A 19,433-nucleotide genomic window follows, 5' to 3' on the forward strand; every position below is an offset into this window, starting at 1 on the left:
TTGGTTAACCATGACAACCACTTTTCTACTTATTTTTTTTTCACTTGTACTTAGAAATTGATTGTTAATGCTAAGTACTCAGAGAACACATCTAATTATCAGAGTCACTAATTACAGAGTATTTGTGATTGACCAGACTTACAGAACACTATTGTGAAGGAACTATTTCTGGATTGATGTCTTATGACATAGAAAATTCCTTTTATAAAGGCTTTGGTTACCGAAAAGTGAGATGTTCTAGTGAAATCATTTAATCAATTGGGATGATAACTATACCTTATTTTTAATCATTTAAAAATGATTACATGACATCAAACACATAAAACATTAAAATCCCCTTCCTTTGACTGAATGCTCCTATATATACTTTCTATATATTAACATTTAATTTCTTTTCAAATACTCTTATAACTCAGATGTTCACCCACCCCACAAATCAAGACAAACTAAAATTAAGGTGGAAAGAGTTTAGAGTACCATGAAACCAGATAAGAAAAGTCAAGGGAAAAAAAGTAAAATAACCTCATTTAAAGAAAAAGGAAAATACAAATGAAAGTGCTTTAGCTGGGTGTGGTGGCACATGCCTGTAATCCTTGCAACTGGGGAAGCTGAGAGGCAGGAGGATCTATTTGACATTTCCACCTTAATATCTAATAGAATTAGAATTCACCATGGCTAAAACAGTATGTGAACCTTGTTCTGCTCTGCAATCCGTGTCTTGTCTTTTCTAGATCTACAAATGACAACATGTGTCCACAGCTGTTTTAGTCAAAAACCTACAAAATTATCTTCAATTCCTCTTCTTTATCCACCAAATTCAATATATCAGCATTGCTGTTTACTCAAAATTAATCTACTTCCATCTGCACTGCAGTCAACCTGGGTCAAATCACCATCAACTCCTATGTCAACTACTGCAATGGGGTCCCCTTACCAACATTGCTTTCACTGTTGCCCTGCACAATTTACTCTCCACCCAGCAGACAATAAACCTTCAAAGATACCATTCAATTTCGCTTCCTGAACTTTACAGGAACTGTTCATTTCACTTAAAATAAAATCTTATTTCCTCATTGTGACCTGCATGGCCCCACACTATTTGCCCTCTGCTTTCCTGGCTGATATTTTTACCATTCTCACCTCAGAGTGCTGGTTCTTAACCTGGGGTAATTTTACCCATCTCCCACCATCCTGAGGCCATTTGGTAACATCTGGAGACATTCTTGGTTTTCACCACTGTGAAGTGCTACTGGCATCTAATAGATAGAGGCCAGGGATGCTGCTCTCAACACACTATGACACACACAGCAAAAAGTTATATAAGGTTCAAAATGTCAATAGTGGGCTGGGGTTGTGGCTTTGTGGTAGAGTGCTTGCCTCAAATGTGAGAAACACTGGGTTCAATCCTCAGCACCACATAAAAATAAATAAATAAAATTAAGATATGTCCATCTACAACTAAAAAAATATTTTTTTAAATGTCAATAGTGCCACATTTGATAAATGCTGTATTAGGGGCCTGTTTTTTTTCTCAGTCCAGGACTTTCATTATGAACTCAACTGTGTATTTCCAAAACACTATTTTGTATCCCTAATTGCCAATGTGACTGTTATTTGAAGATATGGAGGTGATTAACATAGTAAGTGTGGGGCCCTAGAATGATAACTCTGGTGTCTATATAAAAAGGGGAAAGGATACCTACAGACACAGAAGCCATGAGAAGACATGGCAAGAAGGCAGCCTGCATCCAGCAAGCATGGGGGGCTGGGGAGAGGACAAGGATCATACTGGAACCATGATCTTGAACCTTCAGCCTACAGAATTATGGGGAAATACTTTCTAATGTTAAGTTGCCCAGTTATGTTGTTGTTGTTTTTTAAATTGGAGCCCAAGAAAACTCTTGCCCAGGTTTTAATTTATTTCACTTCCTCTAGTCACATACATCTCAGTAAAAATATTCCAACCATCTAAAACTAAAGTATCCCATCAGCAGAGGAAACTATCTAATATACTATTGGTAGGAAGATCAATTAGTACACTCCTGATAGAAAACAGAATGGAATTTCCTCAAAAACTAAATATATAAATACCAAATGGTCCAGCAATCCCACTACTGAGTATATATCCAAAGAATATAAAAATCAGTCTGTAGAAAAGATCTGTACTTCTATTTCACATGATTTCATTTACACATGGAATCTAAACAGGCTGGTTTCAAAAAATAAAACAGTAGTTACCACAGATTGGGGAGAGTAAAGAAGAAGGGAACATAGAGATTAGTTAATGGTTATAGCATATCAGCCAGACAGGAGTACATTTTTGGTGTACTATAATACATAGAAGGGTCATCAGTCAGCAAAAGTGTGTTATATCATTCAAAACAACTAGAAGATAGGATTTGAATGTTCTCAATAAAGAAATGATGAATGTCTGATATATGAATAACACATAAATATCCTGAATTGATTACTACACAATGTGTGAATATGAAACTTCATACTGTACCCTGTTAAAAAAGAAAGAATATTATCTATTAAAAATACATTTTTAAATAGAGTAACCTATTCAGTCACTACCTAAAAATCCCTCAATTTTCTTCATAGTGCTTTTCATTAACTAAAATTATTTTATTCACCTTTTAGGGGTAGATTGTGAGCTCTGTGAAAGTTAAAAGTATGATTTTGGATAAAAAGTTCTCCATTCCACAGATGACATAAACCCACATTAACTACAGAGCAGTAAGCTGGTTTAAGTAGGCTAAAAATATTCACTTTCACTTTGCAAATCAACTACTTACTTTTTAGCGCTACTTTTCTTGCAGTGAAATATTCATTGTGTGATAATGTTTATATCAAAAGTACAAGTGAAATGTTAAACCTTATTACATTCAGATTTTTATAGTTACTTTGTACATATTAAATGACTTGGAGGGGCTGGGATTGTGGCTCAGAGGTAGAGCGCACGCCTAGCATGCATGAGGCACTGGATTCGATCCTCAGCACCACATAAAAATAAAATAAAGTTATTATGTACACCTTATAATAAATAAAATAAATAAACAGAAAATATTTTAAAAAATGATTTGGAGTGACTTAATTTTATAATATAAATTATCTAATGAAATACTTACTTTCTCTCTCTTTCTTCTTTAAACGCTTTCTCCTCCGATCAATGGAAGCTACTTCAGATTTTAAGGACAGATAATGTTTTCTGATTTCTTGCAGTTTTTCTTGAAGAATTGTGATGCGTTCAGCACTTGTCATATTTTCTAGATCCGCTGTCAATTTATAAAACTTCTATTAATATGTATTTTAGGGAAAAAAATTTGATACAAAAAAGAGAGCATAGAGTGTGGCTGTAGAATAAGGCCGAAGTAGATAAAATGAACATACTTTTAACTATTTGTTTCCTGAGATTCTTTCTCTATTTTAGAATAATACCTTATGCAAAAACACAAATTTGTTGAATGAATGAATGAATATGTACAGAATCAAAGACCTCATAACCTACTAGTCATACAAATAGTAGCACTACAGTGTATGATTTAAAAATATCATACCTAGAAATAAGATGGGAAAGACACCCAAATGTTAACACTGTATATATTTCTGAGTGACAGAAGTATGCATAAATTGTTCTCTTTTGCTGGGTGCAGTGGTGCACGCCTGTAATCCCAGTGGGTCAGGAGGCTGAGGCAAGAGGATCACAAGTTCAGCACCAGCCTCAAGAATGGTAAGGCTTGCTAAGTAAACTCAGTGAGATTCTGTCTCTTAAAAAAAAAAAAATACAAAGAAAAAAAAAAAAATAGGGCTGGGGATGTGGCTCAGTGGTTGAATGCCCCTGAGTTCAATCCCTCATACCCTCCCCCCAGATTCTCTTTTATCTTTATAATTTTAAAGAGATTTTATTAAAATATGTATAACTTTTAAATTGGAAGAAAAATTTAAAAGATCTAAAACTCTTAGGACATTTTCAATGTCGTATGAATACTCTGTGAGAAACTCTGCTGTAGCCTGTTTTTTTAAAAAAATGAAATTTCAGCCAGGTGCACTGGTGCAAGCCTGCAATCACAGTGATTTGGGGTGGCAGAGACAGAAGAATTGCAAATTCAAGGCTTGCTTGCCTAAGATACTTAGTGAGAGACCCTACCTCAAAAAGTAAATGAATAAAAATACAAAGCACTGGGGTGTAGCTCAGTGGTAGAGCACCCCTGAATTCAATCCCCTGTACAAGGAAAATTATATAATTATTCTGGCAATTTCTCACATATATTAAGTATAGAGAGAAGTATCCTTACCCAGCTTTAGTAATTTTTCAATTTATGGCAAATCTTGTCTCATCTGTATCCCTATCCCAACACCATATTGTTTTAAATCATATTCCCAATATTGTATCAGATATATCAACTCAAGTGTTGAGACTGTCCTCGACTCCCTTAAAATTTTTCTTTTACCAATCCAAGTGAGGTCTATACGCTGCAATTGATTAGAATTCCTCTCAGGTTTGGTAGATTCCTTTTTAGTATTTGCATCAACAGTTACTAGGAGATATATACATACATATACACATAGACATACATAATAGAGTTTTATTCACCCACAAAAAGAATGAAATATAGCGTTTGCAGGAAGATGGATGAAACTAGAGACCATTATGTTAAGTGAAATAAGTCAAACACAGAGGTAAAGGGATGAATGTATGCTCATATGGAGAAGCCTGAAAGGAAAAGGGAAAAGAAAGGTAAGGGTGGATCTCATGGAAATCAAAGAGATTGAGAGAGAGGAAAGGGATAAGGGGATGGGGGGAGAGGGAGGAGGGAAGAAGTGCTGGGAAGAGATGTTGGTCAAATTATATTGTTATATTGTGTGCATGTACAAATATATAACAAATCCAATCAATATATACCACTATACTGCACTAATAAAAAATGTGGAGAAAAAGTTACTAAAATTAAGTTTCTGCTGTTCAATTTTTAATGCACATCACTTACACATCTGAAAACTCCACTTGTAAACTTTGGGTAATCGATTACTAGGCTCCTTGAGATCAGGGTCCTTATCTCCATTCTTTCCACATTTTCCAGGAGACTGCATTCTTGCAGGAGATTTGGTACTGTGAGACTTCATTCCAGTGGAGGCTGATTTGACTGGCTGAGTCTTACTTACACTTTCACCAGCTGAAAGTTCTTCACTATCACTACTGTTTGCTGAAAGAAAAAGAAAAGAATTAACAAAAAAAAATGTAACAATGAATTTTGGCCCAGATTTTAGTAGCTACCAAAGTTAACCATTTTAATTTACCACTACAGTAAACAACCTGCCTATAAAACCTAGAAAATCACATGCAAATGCAGAAGTTATCTTAATTAAGAAAAAGAAAAACAAAACTCTTCTTACCTGCCAATACTAGGTTTTAAAAAGTCATAATAACCTTTCATTATACTAAGTAGACTGTTAAATAGTAATAATTGGAATAGTAATAATTGGAATGGTTTTTTTATTCTATCATGTTAATACATAAAGTGGAATGTACCATGTTTTAAACTAACTCACTGTAGAAACTCATTTCAATAAATTCAGGTTGTGTGCACGTTAACACTTGGGCCACAAACAAATAATGAAGCATAATCATAATATTCAATAAACAATTCCTTGGGGGAAAAAACTCTAAATTTTGACATGTATAATGAATTTCTTCTTAAGTACCTGCTATGTTACAGCTTGTTGGCTACAATAAACCCATCGGTCTCCCCTGGTAAACATACTCCATAGTTCATGAAGAATGCAGAAGTCTGTGTGATAATTATGTCACATCTGCCTTTGTTAGTTAAGTTTCAGTAATGAAATGGAAATATATAACCATGACAGCTTACCAGGTGAACAGGTGATAGAACTGCTGTAAATTACCTTTTTCTGGATAAAAAGTATTATTTTGAGATTCCATCAGAGTTAATTTACTAAACTATCCTCAGAGAATGGACAACTCATTTGGATTTACCATGCAGAAGCCCAGTAAATAAAATGGGAAAATACAATTAATGGCTATATCTTTGTAAAGATACATGTTTACTCATTAAAGATGGGCACTCTTAGAAAATATCATTCAAATGGCAAAGTCTTGAAGACAAAAACATCACAGGATAAGAAAAATAAGATACACCAAATAATTTGTGACCTGTCATGTGCTTATTGATTCTTCATTAACAGCAACCAGAAAAATAAAAGGAAAACCCAAAACAAACCAAAAAACAGGCTCTCAAAGTCTCAAAAGTATTCCAGATAACAAAGGTATAAAGCAACTCCTCCCTTTGTGGTGTTTGGGAATAAAGAAACTCTACCACTCTTTTACACATATCTTGTACAACTCCCCTCCAGGCCCAGCCCCCTCTGCTGCTCTGGAACCCCTGGAAACTCCTAGCTAAGCTGCCCAAGGATTGGCCCCACTCTATGCAGTGGCCTGCCTCAGCCTGCCTTTCGTGGCCTTGCTGAGCACAGCCGCCCGGGGCCCCAAGGGATGCCATATTCACCGCCTGGAAGTCATATGGGCTCAGCAGAACCTCGGGGAGCTGGCCGAATAACCCTTTTCTGCACTGAAGTGCAGCCAAGCCGGCTGCTAGCAAAGGTCAGGCAGTGGAGGTGGCAGGAGTCTCCTGGAAGAGCAGCAGGAGGTCAATGTGGGGCACCTGAAAAAAAATTCTTTACATATTTTCTGCTTCTTATGTTGTCTACAAAAAAAAGAGAGATCAAATGTGCAGCCCTCAGAAGAAATACAGTATTATGTTCTGTGCAAGTTGATGGAGAGAGTCATTACTAATGTCTTAAACTGGAACATACTCAGCCAAAGTATTATGGAGCTGCTCTCAGGTCACATGGTTTGGAGTGCCCAAGATATGAGTCATAGCCTGGAATTGTGGGAATTATACCTCTGAAGCTATCTTGATTGTTTACTTGAATGCTGATTTCCTTGAAGAATTACTAATTTATTTCACTGTAATAAAATTATATATGATTGAAGTTATTTCATAATATGAGATGCATACAATCAAGTAGAATGAACTGTGAAACATAAAGCTAACAAAGATATTGGTATTTCATTATGCTGGCTACATTTTAAAAAGAATTATGTGATCATTCACCAGCAATCAATACCAAGGCTGAATAATACCAACTTGTTAAATCGTAGAATACAGCTAGAATCAGAAAACTTCTATAATTAACTTTTTTGAGGATGGAAACAAAATCAAAATGTTGAACTATTCCATATCCTGAATATCCTTTTCTTAATGGGAGGAAAAAATACATCAGCTATTATTTTTGTATTTTAAAAATTAGAGGTTTCACACTTACTGCCTTTTCCCTTCTTTTTGTTGTTTACCACTGTTGCTTTATGGCTTCTTTTCTGCTTTTTTGATGAACTGCCTCCTCCCTGAGCGTCTTTCACTCTTTTCTGACCCGTACAGGCTATAACAGGAAATAAGTAACACAAAATAAATCAAACATTCCCTAGGTATTTAATAATTTTACATTTTAGAAAATAATTCCAAACTACATATTCTCTATGAGATTCATAAATTATCACAGAAATCACTACCAATTTTTGATATACTGTCATTAATGAAGATGAATTCTTATGCATAAGTTAAAGTGGTTTTGGAAAGCAAAAAAGCTTACATATAAACTGAAAAAAGTTCTGAGTAGTCTAGTAATTCAAAAATGATGAATTTATGAGTCTAGTAATTTAAAAATGGATTCATACTGAAAACCTGAACTTACGATTTAATAAAACCAAAATATTAAGATTTAGTTTAAATAGCTTAAAATGTTAATGAATTAATATAGTTTTAAAATAATTAGTTTAAAGAGCTTAAAATGTTAACGAATTAATATAATTTGAAAATAAATACTCTGATATTAATGAGAAATTCTGGAAGAAATTCACACTTGTTTTTACCAACTTATTTAAAAAACTTGGTGCTTAGGGCACTGGTTAATAAACACGATTCCCAACTGTGTGTGTGTGTGTGTGTGTGTGTGTGTGTGCGCGCGTGCGCGCGCTCTCACGTGTGCACACACACACAGATTCAAATGGGCAGAGATGATTTAGTCTGTCAGCAGACATGATATTCTAATTATTCTGGGCTAATTTTAATCTCTCTTAAGGTATGAGGAATATGGTAAGGATGCAAGCTTTGTAGAACTAGCATTGCAACATTACTGCTGAAAGTCCATCTAGCCTTCTGCTTGGATAGTGCAGCTTCTAAGACAGCACGGCATATAAATGCAATTGCAGTAGCTGTACTTGAACATCCCAATTGCAACTATATTTTTTATTTATTTACTTCAAAAAAATTTAAAAAGACATGTTTTAAGAAAAGATTTATGAGAAATTTTTAAATTAGACAATCTGATCTAGACTAAAAACCTAAAGCAAGCACACTAAAATCTGACATGTTATATGAAACATATACCCTCTGGTGCTCTAACTTCACAAGAGAAAATGTGTGTTTCAAAGCCAAGGCTCAGTCTAAAATGTACTTTAATACACCTGAACAAACTAGTTTATAGGAAAAATGGTGACAGAATATAGCTATGGCAACATCAGAAGACACTTATATATATACAAAGTACTAATTTGATTTCCACTTTCAAGTACTTCTGAAAAAAAATAAACAAAGTATTACTTTAGGTTATTAAGAAAAACATTGGTCCTTCAATTTGGGGGCTATGCATCTAAGGAAGCATCAAATTCCTTTACAAACTTTCCCAAGTTAATTAGGCTTGAAAATCAGTTTGACATGGTTGTCTGCTGAAAGCAAGTGCCTGGACAGTTAGTTGGTTGTTCCAAACCCCTACATACAGTATTTAGTTAAGGGTGGAGGGTCTATCAATAAATCAAAATATATGTGAGAAACTGCACATTACAAATGCAAAAACAATGTCACAGAAATCTATTTAAGGTGCTCATGCCATACAGTAAACCAGTGTAATAAATTTTTAAACAGGCTTGGCTTTGGGCCTAGGTCTAATTTCTCACATGTGTTCTGGTTCCCTTGATATGTCATGGATGGTTCAGGCAAAGCACATTAAAACCTCAAGCTTTTAAATGTATTCAACCATCATTATTTTCAAATTACATTCCAAATTTTTTATTTTATAGTGTACACACAAGTATGGCACTTAAATGTCACAATATAAGGAGAGATACTGTGAAAGCATTAAAACTGTAGGTGGGAAGATCCTAAAGTCAACACATGCTTTTTCTTCCTCACCTTTTCCAGTATGTTCTGGTTCTGGCTGATTGCTACTGCTGGAACTCACACTGGCATCAAAGCCTGCAGGTGAGCTGTTCCCTTCAGAATGGAGGTCTTGCAGCTCTCCCCCGACACTCTCCACCTCAATTGTGCTGTCAGTTTCACTCTTGATACTTCGAACCTCTTCTTGGTTTGGAGCCAGGGACTCCGACACTGTAACAGAAGACTGCTGCTGACTGGCTTCTGTAACAGTGACTGATGAAGGCGATTCTGGTGTAGTAGGAGGAGTATTGAGCACTGAGTTACTGCCACTACTTGGAAATTCTGCTTTTCTGTCACTGACTTCTACTGCTTTTTCTTCAATGGGCTTGCTATCGACACTGACTGGCGGTGGTTTTTCTAGCTCTACACCAGGTGAACAACTCTCCTCTTCAGCCACAGTCTGCAGTGATTCCTCTGCTGCCCCTTCTTCTGGAGCAGGATGGGGTGGGGATGCTGCAGCTTCAGTATCAGAGTCTGAAAAAAGCTCCTTCAGTGTTTTTTTAGGCCACTGTCCCTGAATACTTGACCAGACATCTTTCCGATCTTTAGCCCTGCTGTTCTGAAGTCTTTCATCAGAGTTATTTAAAAGTTTTATTCTTTTTTCTGCTACTTCTGAAAATCCTGAATAAAAACCAGTTGTCCGCAGAGATTTTCTTTTTTCCTCCAAACCGTTGTATTTCTTCGTTGGTGTCATCTTTGCTTTCGATTTTTCTTCATCATCTTCATCTGAAGAGCTGTTGCTACTGTTTTCTATGCAAAGTGATTCTTTGCTCTTGGCCCTCTCTTCCTTTTTACCAGGTGATCCCGTTTTTAAACAATCCTCTGTGTTGCAATATCTCCTTTTCCCACGTTTTATTTGTGACTTTGAAGATTTATCAGTTATGTCCTTCTTGACATCTTTTCTCTTTTTTGTGACTTCATCATCTTCTTCATAATCAGTATCTTCTGATATTCCTTCTATGTCTTTTCTTAATCTTTCTGGAGACTTAGATACTGGTTTGGACATTACCAAATCTGCATGGACTTTGCTTTCTTCCAGCAAAGACAAACTGTTCTGTTCTTCTTTTGAAATAAGTTCATTTCTGGTATGTGTCAAATGATCCGTCTTTGATTCCTCTTTGCCATTATTATCTAGGTCCTGGGCACCTCCTTCATCTTCCTGTTCACTGTCTTCAGCAGAACTTTCAGAAGCTAGAAAACAAGAGGGAGAAAAAACACGATGAGAATGTGAACATAAGCAATGTCTTCTAAGTGCCAGGCATTTAATTTAACAACTCCTAGGTTTACAGTCACTGCAGCTTTTATCCCCACTTCATAGGTGAAGAAACTCTTTCCAAAAAGTGAAAACACTCACCCCAAATGGAAATGGTCTATAATATCATGATCATAGTGTTAGTCACACCACTGGATCTCTCTTGCCAAACTCATCAAATTATAAATACAGAAGTTATAAATTTGATTTTATGCAAATTAGAACTCAATAAAGCTAACTGTACATGAGCAGAACATGGTACAAAAACATGCAGGAAATAGAACTCTTAAAAAATAAAACCAATTTAAGCCAGGCAGGCTGGGGCACGCTTATAATGCCAGCAACTCAGAAAGCCGAAGCAAGAGAATTGCAAGTTCAAAGCCAGCCTCAGCAAATTAGCGAGACCCTATCTCAAATTTTTTTAAAAAAAAGCTGGGAAGGTAGCTCATGTGGTAAAGCACCCCTGGGTTCAATCTCTGATACCAATAAATAAATAAATAAGAAGCAAGTTTAATTTAAAAAATTTAAAACATTAAGCATTAAAGAAGTCAAATAGCATAAGTGTTAAATGTATATAGTCAATAAAAGAATCAGAAAGCACAGAAATTTAATAAAAATTAACAGAAAACTTTTAAAAAATTAATTAAAAGCCCCCTCCAAACTTAAAAATATACTGGAGTATACTGTACACGGTACAATACTGAACTAACTGGACAAAAAAATGGAAGAAATAACCAACGAAATCATTCAAGAAAACTGTGTGAAACACAATTACAAGCTCCTAGAATGACAGAGTACACACCACAGGTGCAGAAAACACATTTACACAAGGTGTATCTCATTATGGAATTTGAGGACATTAAAAACAAATTCTTTGGGGTAGGGGAGGGAGGGAAGCAAAACAAAAACCACTCAGCAACTTGGGAGGTTGAGGCAGGAGGACTGCACTGGGGCGAGGCCAGATCTTATCTCAAAACAAAAAACAACAAGGGTTGGGAGTGTAGCTCAGTGGTAGAGTGCCCCTGGGCTCAATTCCAGTACAAAAAAAAAAAAAAAAAAAAAAAAAAAAAAAAGAAACAATAATAAAACAAGTCACAAAGAATCAGGAATTGGAAGAGCAGTGGACGTCACAGAAAAAAACAAAACAGAAGAACAACTGAACAATGCTAGCTGATGCAGTTCAATGTCCTATAAACTCATGTTTAATTGCTGCCATGACAATGTTGGGAGTTGGGGCCATTAAGAGGTGATTAGGCCATGAGGGTACACCCTCATGAAGAGATTAATGTCACTGTCACAGGGTTAAGTTAGCTGCGCAACAGGAGTGGCTTTGTTACATATAGCTCTCTCATCATGTGATGATGCCCTCACCAAGCTATTATACAGCACAGCAAGAAGGCCCTCACCAGATACCAGTGACCTGACAGTAGACTCTTCAGCCACCCCAACTGTGAAAAATAATTTTCTTCTTTATAAATTATCCAGAGTACAGCATTCTGTTATATTAGCAGAAAACAGACTAAACTACTCTATCATAAATAGAATAAAGCCATTTGCAAAAGTAAATAAAAATACTTTCAGTGTCTAAAAATTTACTTTCCTTCTCTTATACTCATCTTCAAGGAGTTACTAGAAAATGTGCTATACCAGGGAGGCCTGATATCAAGAAAGGAATTTCCAGTACGACACTGAAGGGAGATCCCTTGACTGGATCTTACTATCTGTCCATCCCACCCTAGAATGAATGTATCTTTCCTGGGAAGATAGCTGGAAACCAGTTCAAACTAGTGTAGTGTTATTTCTAAAGACAGTCATACTGAGGGCCAATATATAGTCTATTAAGGGGCCTACAGCCATTGTATAGAATTTCTTTTTATTCTTTATATTGTTTTTAGTATATGCTGATGAAATTCCAACTTTCCCTCCATGTCTTATTGTGGTACTACCTAGATCAGCTGACATCATTTACTTATGAAAGCTAGAAGTCAATCAAAGGAAGCCTATTCTCAGAAAACACAGAGCATCCTTCTGTTCCTACAGAGCATATTTACTAGTCATCTACTCCAAACTGTTTCAGACATTCTAAATGTGGTGAGTACCTGTTACCCAGAACTTGTTATAACCTCATCCAACTGAATTCCCTGGAGAAGCTTCTGTAACTCTCAAGAAAAGCCAATTCCTAATCAGATACGACCTAGAGAACTCAAACAGCATTCTGAGGGAGACTCCACCGAGCTTTTGAACAAAGACAGGCTCATGTCTTCTGTTCAATTTTTAAAAATCTAAATAATATTCTCTCTGGTGGCACATGCCTCTTATCCCAGTGGCTTGGGAGGCTAAGACAGGAGGATTCCAAGTTCAAAGTCAGCCTCAACAACTTAGTGAGACCCTGTAACAAAATTTAAAAGGGCTGGAGATGTCTCAATGGTTAAGTGCCCCTGGGTTCAATCCTTGGTATCCCCTTGACACAAGAAAGTGAGAAGAGTGAGAGGGGAGAGGGGAGACAGGGAGAGAGAAGGAAGGAAGGAAAGTAGCTGGGTGGGTGATCACACACAAGTCAAGAGTCTTAAGTACTTCTGGGGATTTTAAATCAATAAAATTTGCTCATGACAGTGGAGATACACTAGTATCCATAATATTACAGTCCTTCAAATTCTACATATATTTTCCATAGATTATTCTATCACATATATTAGAAAACTTGTAAAACTCAAACTTTCAATATTATACAGCATTTGGCTAATTGAAAAATAGTTTCATGGGCTGGGGATATGGCTCAAGCGGTAGCGCGCTCGCCTGGAATGCGTGCGGCCCTGGTTCGATCCTCAGAACCACATACAAACAAAGATGTTGTGTCCACCGAAAACTAAAAAATAAATAAATATTAAAAATTCTCAAAGGAAAAAAGAAAAATAGTTTCATGTAAATATTCACCTAAAATAAGGGACAAAAACCAATTTCTATTATATTCAAAATTCTAAAAAAAATCAACAGTCTCAAAACATGAGCAATGTGAAAATGTTTTTAGGAATGTAAGTTCTCTAAGGGCTTAGTTCAAAGATCAGATGTCCCTCCTTTCCTTTCAAAGTGAATTTAACAAAAGTCCTACTGCTTTTGTTACTTGATACTTTTAACTTCATTCTGCCTTTTATACTAAGCTATAATACCACCATAAAAGAAACTTTAACAGATGTAATCAAGATAAACAGAGTTTGGTATTCTTTAATACTGTCAGTACAGTTTTACAGTCTGATATTGTTTAAGATACACTATTCTTTACATGGCAACAACAACAAAAAAAAGTTCCTGAAATAAACGAAGGGTGAATATTATATTTTAACTAAAAATTAATGGTGCCTCAATTAATGACCAATTTTTTTTCAAACATAAGAGATAACAAAATTCTCACTAAAAAGCAATCTACTAATGACGATGAATTAATTATCTTTATATATTTTAACTTACAGACCAAATACTTGCATGCAATAAAATATCTGCTTTTTTACCTTGAAGTCCATTAAGGATGGAAGTAATTTCTATGGATTTAATATGAGCTGTATCAGAGTTTTTGGCATCAGTGAGATCCAGTTTGGATACCATTTCAGGAGATGGATTTGTCTGAAATGGTGGTTTTGCCAAACGTCGAAGTTTACAGTTTTTCGGAGAATATTTTTCATCTCTGTCTTTTTCTTTATCTAATTTATTCTGCATAAAGGGAAAAAAATGTTAATCATACAATATCATAAGGAATTTATAATTTATATTTTAACTAATACTTATAGGATATATTGTTATTTAACTATTCAACAGAATATATAAAGCCCCCTTTCAAAAAGCCAAGGTTTTTAAAAACTTATTAAACAAAATACTATAGAATGAGCAAAAAGGTTTTGTATTTACCACGTAATACTGGGAATCAAATCAGTAATCAGACAGGAATTTTAAACCAACAAATAAATATACTAATAATTGATATTATCAAATCTTTAAAACTAAAAATCACAGTATGTTCAAATTAAATATTCAGGCACAAAAAAAGAAACACAATTTTAACCTGTTTGTTTTAAAATTTCATACTCTCATTATAAAGTGTGGGATGGTAATGATAATATTCCATATTTTCATTCAAATGACAGCTTTGAAAAACTCTAAACAAATGATCTGTTATAAGATCAAGTTAAGGGAAATTTTCTTCATTAAAAAAATTGATATTTCGGGGAAAATTTGAGCTGAGGCTTACATATTTTTTAAATTTTGCTATAAAATGCCTTGTAAAGGGCTACAGTTGAGACTCAGAGATGGAACACTTATATAACACAGGTGGGGCACTGGGTTCAGTCCTCAGCAGCACATACAAATAAATAAAATAAAAGGTAATAAGTCCACATACAACTAAAAAAATATTTTAAAAAAATGCCTCATAGAAAAAATATAATATAGCAAACTCAGAAGTGTGGGTTAGCAATAAACAATTCAGAAGTCCTGTTATCTAGTTACACTAACATATTTGAGTGATTATTTTTACAATTCTCCTAAGAATGGTATATAGCTTATTATTCCATATGAGCAGGAAAGAAGTTAATTCTCTACATTTAATAGATGCCTTTAGGGGTAGTGACTCTTCAGTGTGGCTCCTGGCCCAACAACATCATTCTCTGGGAACTTGTTAGAAACACCAATTCCTAAATCTAATCTCAGATCTACTGAATCAGAAATGCAGAGGATGGGGGCTAAGCAATCTGAGTTTTAACAGGTACTCCAAGGAGTTCTTTCTGATCATGGTTCAGGATAAGATCCACTGCCTTAGAGCCTCTGGGCTTAATTCACAGAACATAAACTTCTGAGCACAGCTAGTCTAAGCTAGATTTTCATAGCCCATTACTGTTGTTCTAATTTTTCTCCTATTGCCAGCCTTTTCTTCTCTGTTATTTTATGGCAGAGGTCATAATCTATCATGCATATTTGTAGCCCAAAATAATCCACTCTAGTCTAAGTTCAAATATGGCTTTTAGTGGTTGTCAGGAGTCTCTAAAATAATGGCTCTCAGAGTAAGATGAGATAGAGTAAGAGAAGGCTGTACAATATCGGAAAATACTACCTAGAAAACCTTTTCAAAATTCACAAGGCTCTTCCCTATGATCAGGAATTTTAATATGCCTGAGGAGTCATCAAGAAGTGAATAGAGGCAAATATTTATAGAAAAAAATTTTCTATGTAATCACTATGTAATATTCTAACATTGTTTATTGCACCCCTAACCAATCATTCACCTTAGAAATACTGCTCAAATAGTTGCTCTGTTTTTTGTATAAAGACATTGGCTTTTTTGAGTGCCACAAAAAAAAAAAAAAAAAAAAAAAATTCTTCCAGTAACTAAAAACAATGCTAAATAGAGTGTTATTTATATACTTGATGGTAAAGTCCAAGAGTGTGAATATAAAGGGGTTAAGAAGCCCTGAGTTACAGCTATACCAAAAATTTTAAAACGCAGATTCACAGTAAGTAATTCACAGTAAGTAAAGAAGAACCAATTTAGGGAAAAGCTTTTCACTATCTGGGGACAGTAGGATAACATTTGGCAAGAGGATAAATAGCTCTTCACTTCGAATATGAAGACTGAATTTCAGAAGAACTATTAAGCTTCCCAAAGCAAATATACCAAAGAATTTAAAAACATTAAAAATTCTAAAAATCTAGCTAAAGGTCTGCTTTCTCATCAAACATTCAAAAAGATTTAGTCTAAAAGAATAGAATTCTATCATATCTAACTGTAATAATAATTTTCCATGTGAACTCATTAGTAGGTACCCGAGGTACTGATGCAACATGTGAGGATCTTGTGAATATACTCTAAGCCACTATCTACAGTCAGAGAAAGACAAGTTAAAAAGAAGACTTGTCAGATAGGCTGGGCTCTCCTCTGACTTCAAAAATCTTTTCTTCACAGAACGGTTTACCCAAGGTTTAACCCATGTTTCCCAGCCATACTACTTTACGGCTGGTAACTGGGGACCAGGAGTATAGAAAAGTGTTGAAGCAAGTTAAGTGGAAACTGGTTTGGGTGGTTTTATAGAACACTGGGACTGATGAAGCCTCAAAAATGATTTAGCATTATTTCTAAAAATGCATTCCAACAAGCTGACAAAAAATACAGCATTCATAAATATGCTATTTTAGCTGGGTGCATGCCTATAATCCCAGTGGCTTGGGAGTTTGAGACAGGAGAATCTCGAGTTCAAAGCCAGCCTTAGCAATTGTGAGGCACTAAGCAACTGAGACCCTAAATAAGATACAACACAGGGCTGGGGATGTGACTCAATGGTCAGGCACCCGAGTTCAATCCCTGGTACAAAAAAAAAAAAAAACAACACTTAGTGAGACCCTAAGCAACTCAGCAAGACTCTGTCTCTAAATAAAATATAAAAAAGGGCTGGGGATGTAGCTCAGGGGTTGAGTGTCTCTGGGTTCAATCCTCAGCACCAAAACAAAAACAAAAAACTCACTGATATTTCAAGAGAGTGTAAAACTAAGAGCAATACTAGTGCACACACTTAACTCATCATTTTGGAGGAAAAGTTCTTTAAGAGCTAGTCATGTGTAGCAAAATCAACACATTTACCTTTATTTTCTTCCGATGTTTTATCTTTGGCACATTTTTATCGGCAGGTCTTACTATTTTATCTGCTTTAATCCATTCATCATATCTAAAATTAAAAGAAACTGATGTAAATACACAAAACATAAAACCACAGAAGAACCTATACCATGTTAAAGAGAAACTTATACACAGAATTGTAACATTTTAGAACTGGAGATCTTGGAGAGCACTTGGTTCAATTTCCTGGGTCTGATAAATAAACTACCAAGGCCCAAAGAGATGTACTTGGCCAAGTTCACAATGTTAGCTACTGGATGAGGCGAGAAGTCTTGACTCCGAGGTGCAGTCTGCTACACAAAAAAGAAACCAAATCTTTATAATAAGTATTTGGAAAAATCACAGTATTTTCTACACTTTCTGTTTTGTTTTGCTATTAAGCAACAAGTAGGCAATTATTTTTTCCAGATCCATCAGAAAGGTAAGGTAACATGGTGATTTTAAATGGCATTATCTGATTTTTAAAAGCTTCCTACTGTAACTTATAGATGATGCAAAACCACCTAGGGATTAAAAAAAAAAAAAAGCCTGCTCATAAAATACTAGAAAAACATTTTTGTCAAATTTTCAGTATTCTGAGATGCTTACTTCCTATGTGACTAGACAGCTGTAAATCAACAGAGCTATGGTGCCTCTCAATTTAATGCTTAAAGTCTTCATGATTTTACAGGGTGCAACTTAGTACTGATTACAATAAAACTATTTGTTTATGAAAAAAAGGTGTCTTTTTCATTTCTGCAAAATCTTAGAAAGCAAAAACATTAAAAATAAAATGCCGGGCTGGGATTGTGGCTCAGTGGCAGAGCGCTTGCCTCACAAGTACAAGGCACAGGGTTCTATCCTCAGCAACACATTAAAACATAAATAAATAAAGGTATTGTGTCCATCTACAACTAAAAAAAATTTAAAAAATAAAATAAATTGTCATTCACTTTTTGTGTTCTAAAGTTATATACATTATTGCAGAAAAACTCAAATCTTAAACTCTAGAACATGAAAGTTTGAAAAGGAGGTTTTAAATTAATGATATTAAACAAGTTAACAAAGGTCCCAAATGAACAAGTAAATTACTTTGAGTCATGACTTGATAAGGAAATTACATTCTCCTGCTACTATAGTCTAAAATTATCTACAGCAACTTCCAGGCAAAATGACATCCTGCTAGTATAAACTACTGGCTACAGTGAAGTTGAGGACTCAACTCCATGCAAGGGATCATGCCATGGTCTCACCCAATGGAAGCTGCTGAAAGCAACAATGAGAACAGGGAAAGGAATGGAAGGAGCACTGGAAAAGTCTTAATATAATACCTGCTTACTCATCATATGTCCCTATTCTCAATACCAGGCCAAGTTTACCACTGTATAACATAAGACAGCATTTAAAAATACACTAAAAAATAAGACTACATACCTCATAAAGATTTTTGAGGATCAAATATATGTTAGGTACTCTGAATAGCTTTAAAAAGCAAGTATTATTATTACTTTGGGAACTATTCTGGCAGAGCAGCATCTACTATGCATTTTACCTTTCCTAGCAATACAAAAAATTACATTATACTTTAAAAAGCCACTTAGAGCTGGGCAGTAACTCAATAGCAGAGTGCCTGCCTACCATGTGTGAGGCCCTGGGTCTAAGGCCCAGCACTGCAAAAAGAAAAAAGAAAAAATTTAGTTCCTTTAAAAATTGTGAAGATGATGGAATATTAACATAAAATACCTCCAATTTCCAACCCTCTGCAAAGTTCAATGTGATTCCTAAAAAGTTCCTATACGAGAATATATTATGGAAGAAGTCAGTGCTATCAAATTTGAATAAAAGAAAACAAATTTCCTATTTGAGATACACTAAAGGCTACATGGTGGCTACACATAACATTAATGTGAGATAAACAAACATGAATTAGTCTTTTTTAAAAACTTTTCTTAACCAAAGACTATTTGTTATATAGTAAAGGCTGGCATTCAGTACCCAAATGCCACAGTATACAGACACTATCTGGTAATCCTCATCTTCTTTCCCGAAATTGTAAAATAAAGATGGTATCAAAGGACTGACTGGCTGTCAGAAGAATTCAAGTAGTGAGCTTTGATGTGGAAAGACCACTGGACCAAGCACTATTACAAGACGCCAATCTAGACTTAGATAGAATAATCTACATAAATAGTTCTTATTACTATTTTCAATAATAGCAATTAATCGCTATGGTCTTAATCATTCTGGGTAACAA

The 19,433-nt window shown here is 35.1% G+C and overlaps 1 protein-coding gene across 4 annotated transcripts in view; it reads right to left on the reverse strand.

Moving 5' to 3' along the window:
* Arid4b (AT-rich interaction domain 4B) overlaps positions 1-19,433 on the reverse strand; it is a 123,122-nt gene that overhangs the window by 3,520 nt on the left and 100,169 nt on the right. For 3 of the 4 annotated variants that reach the window (XM_048800386.1, XM_048800385.1, XM_048800384.1), the window contains 6 exons: positions 17,165-17,249; positions 14,052-14,250; positions 9,270-10,484; positions 7,348-7,461; positions 4,992-5,207; positions 3,132-3,278 (listed from right to left, as the gene is read on the reverse strand). In XM_048800386.1, the coding sequence (XP_048656343.1) occupies positions 3,132-3,278; positions 4,992-5,207; positions 7,348-7,461; positions 9,270-10,484; positions 14,052-14,250; positions 17,165-17,249 (1,976 nt within the window). Of the gene's footprint in view, positions 1-3,131; positions 3,279-4,991; positions 5,208-6,527; positions 6,684-7,347; positions 7,462-9,269; positions 10,485-14,051; positions 14,251-17,164; positions 17,250-19,433 lie in introns of those variants that run through there. The other variant, XR_007346515.1, reaches the window with a different exon arrangement.

This window comes from Marmota marmota, unplaced genomic scaffold (assembly GCF_001458135.2).
Source record: "Marmota marmota marmota unplaced genomic scaffold, marMar, whole genome shotgun sequence".
NCBI classification, from domain to species: domain Eukaryota; kingdom Metazoa; phylum Chordata; class Mammalia; order Rodentia; family Sciuridae; genus Marmota; species Marmota marmota.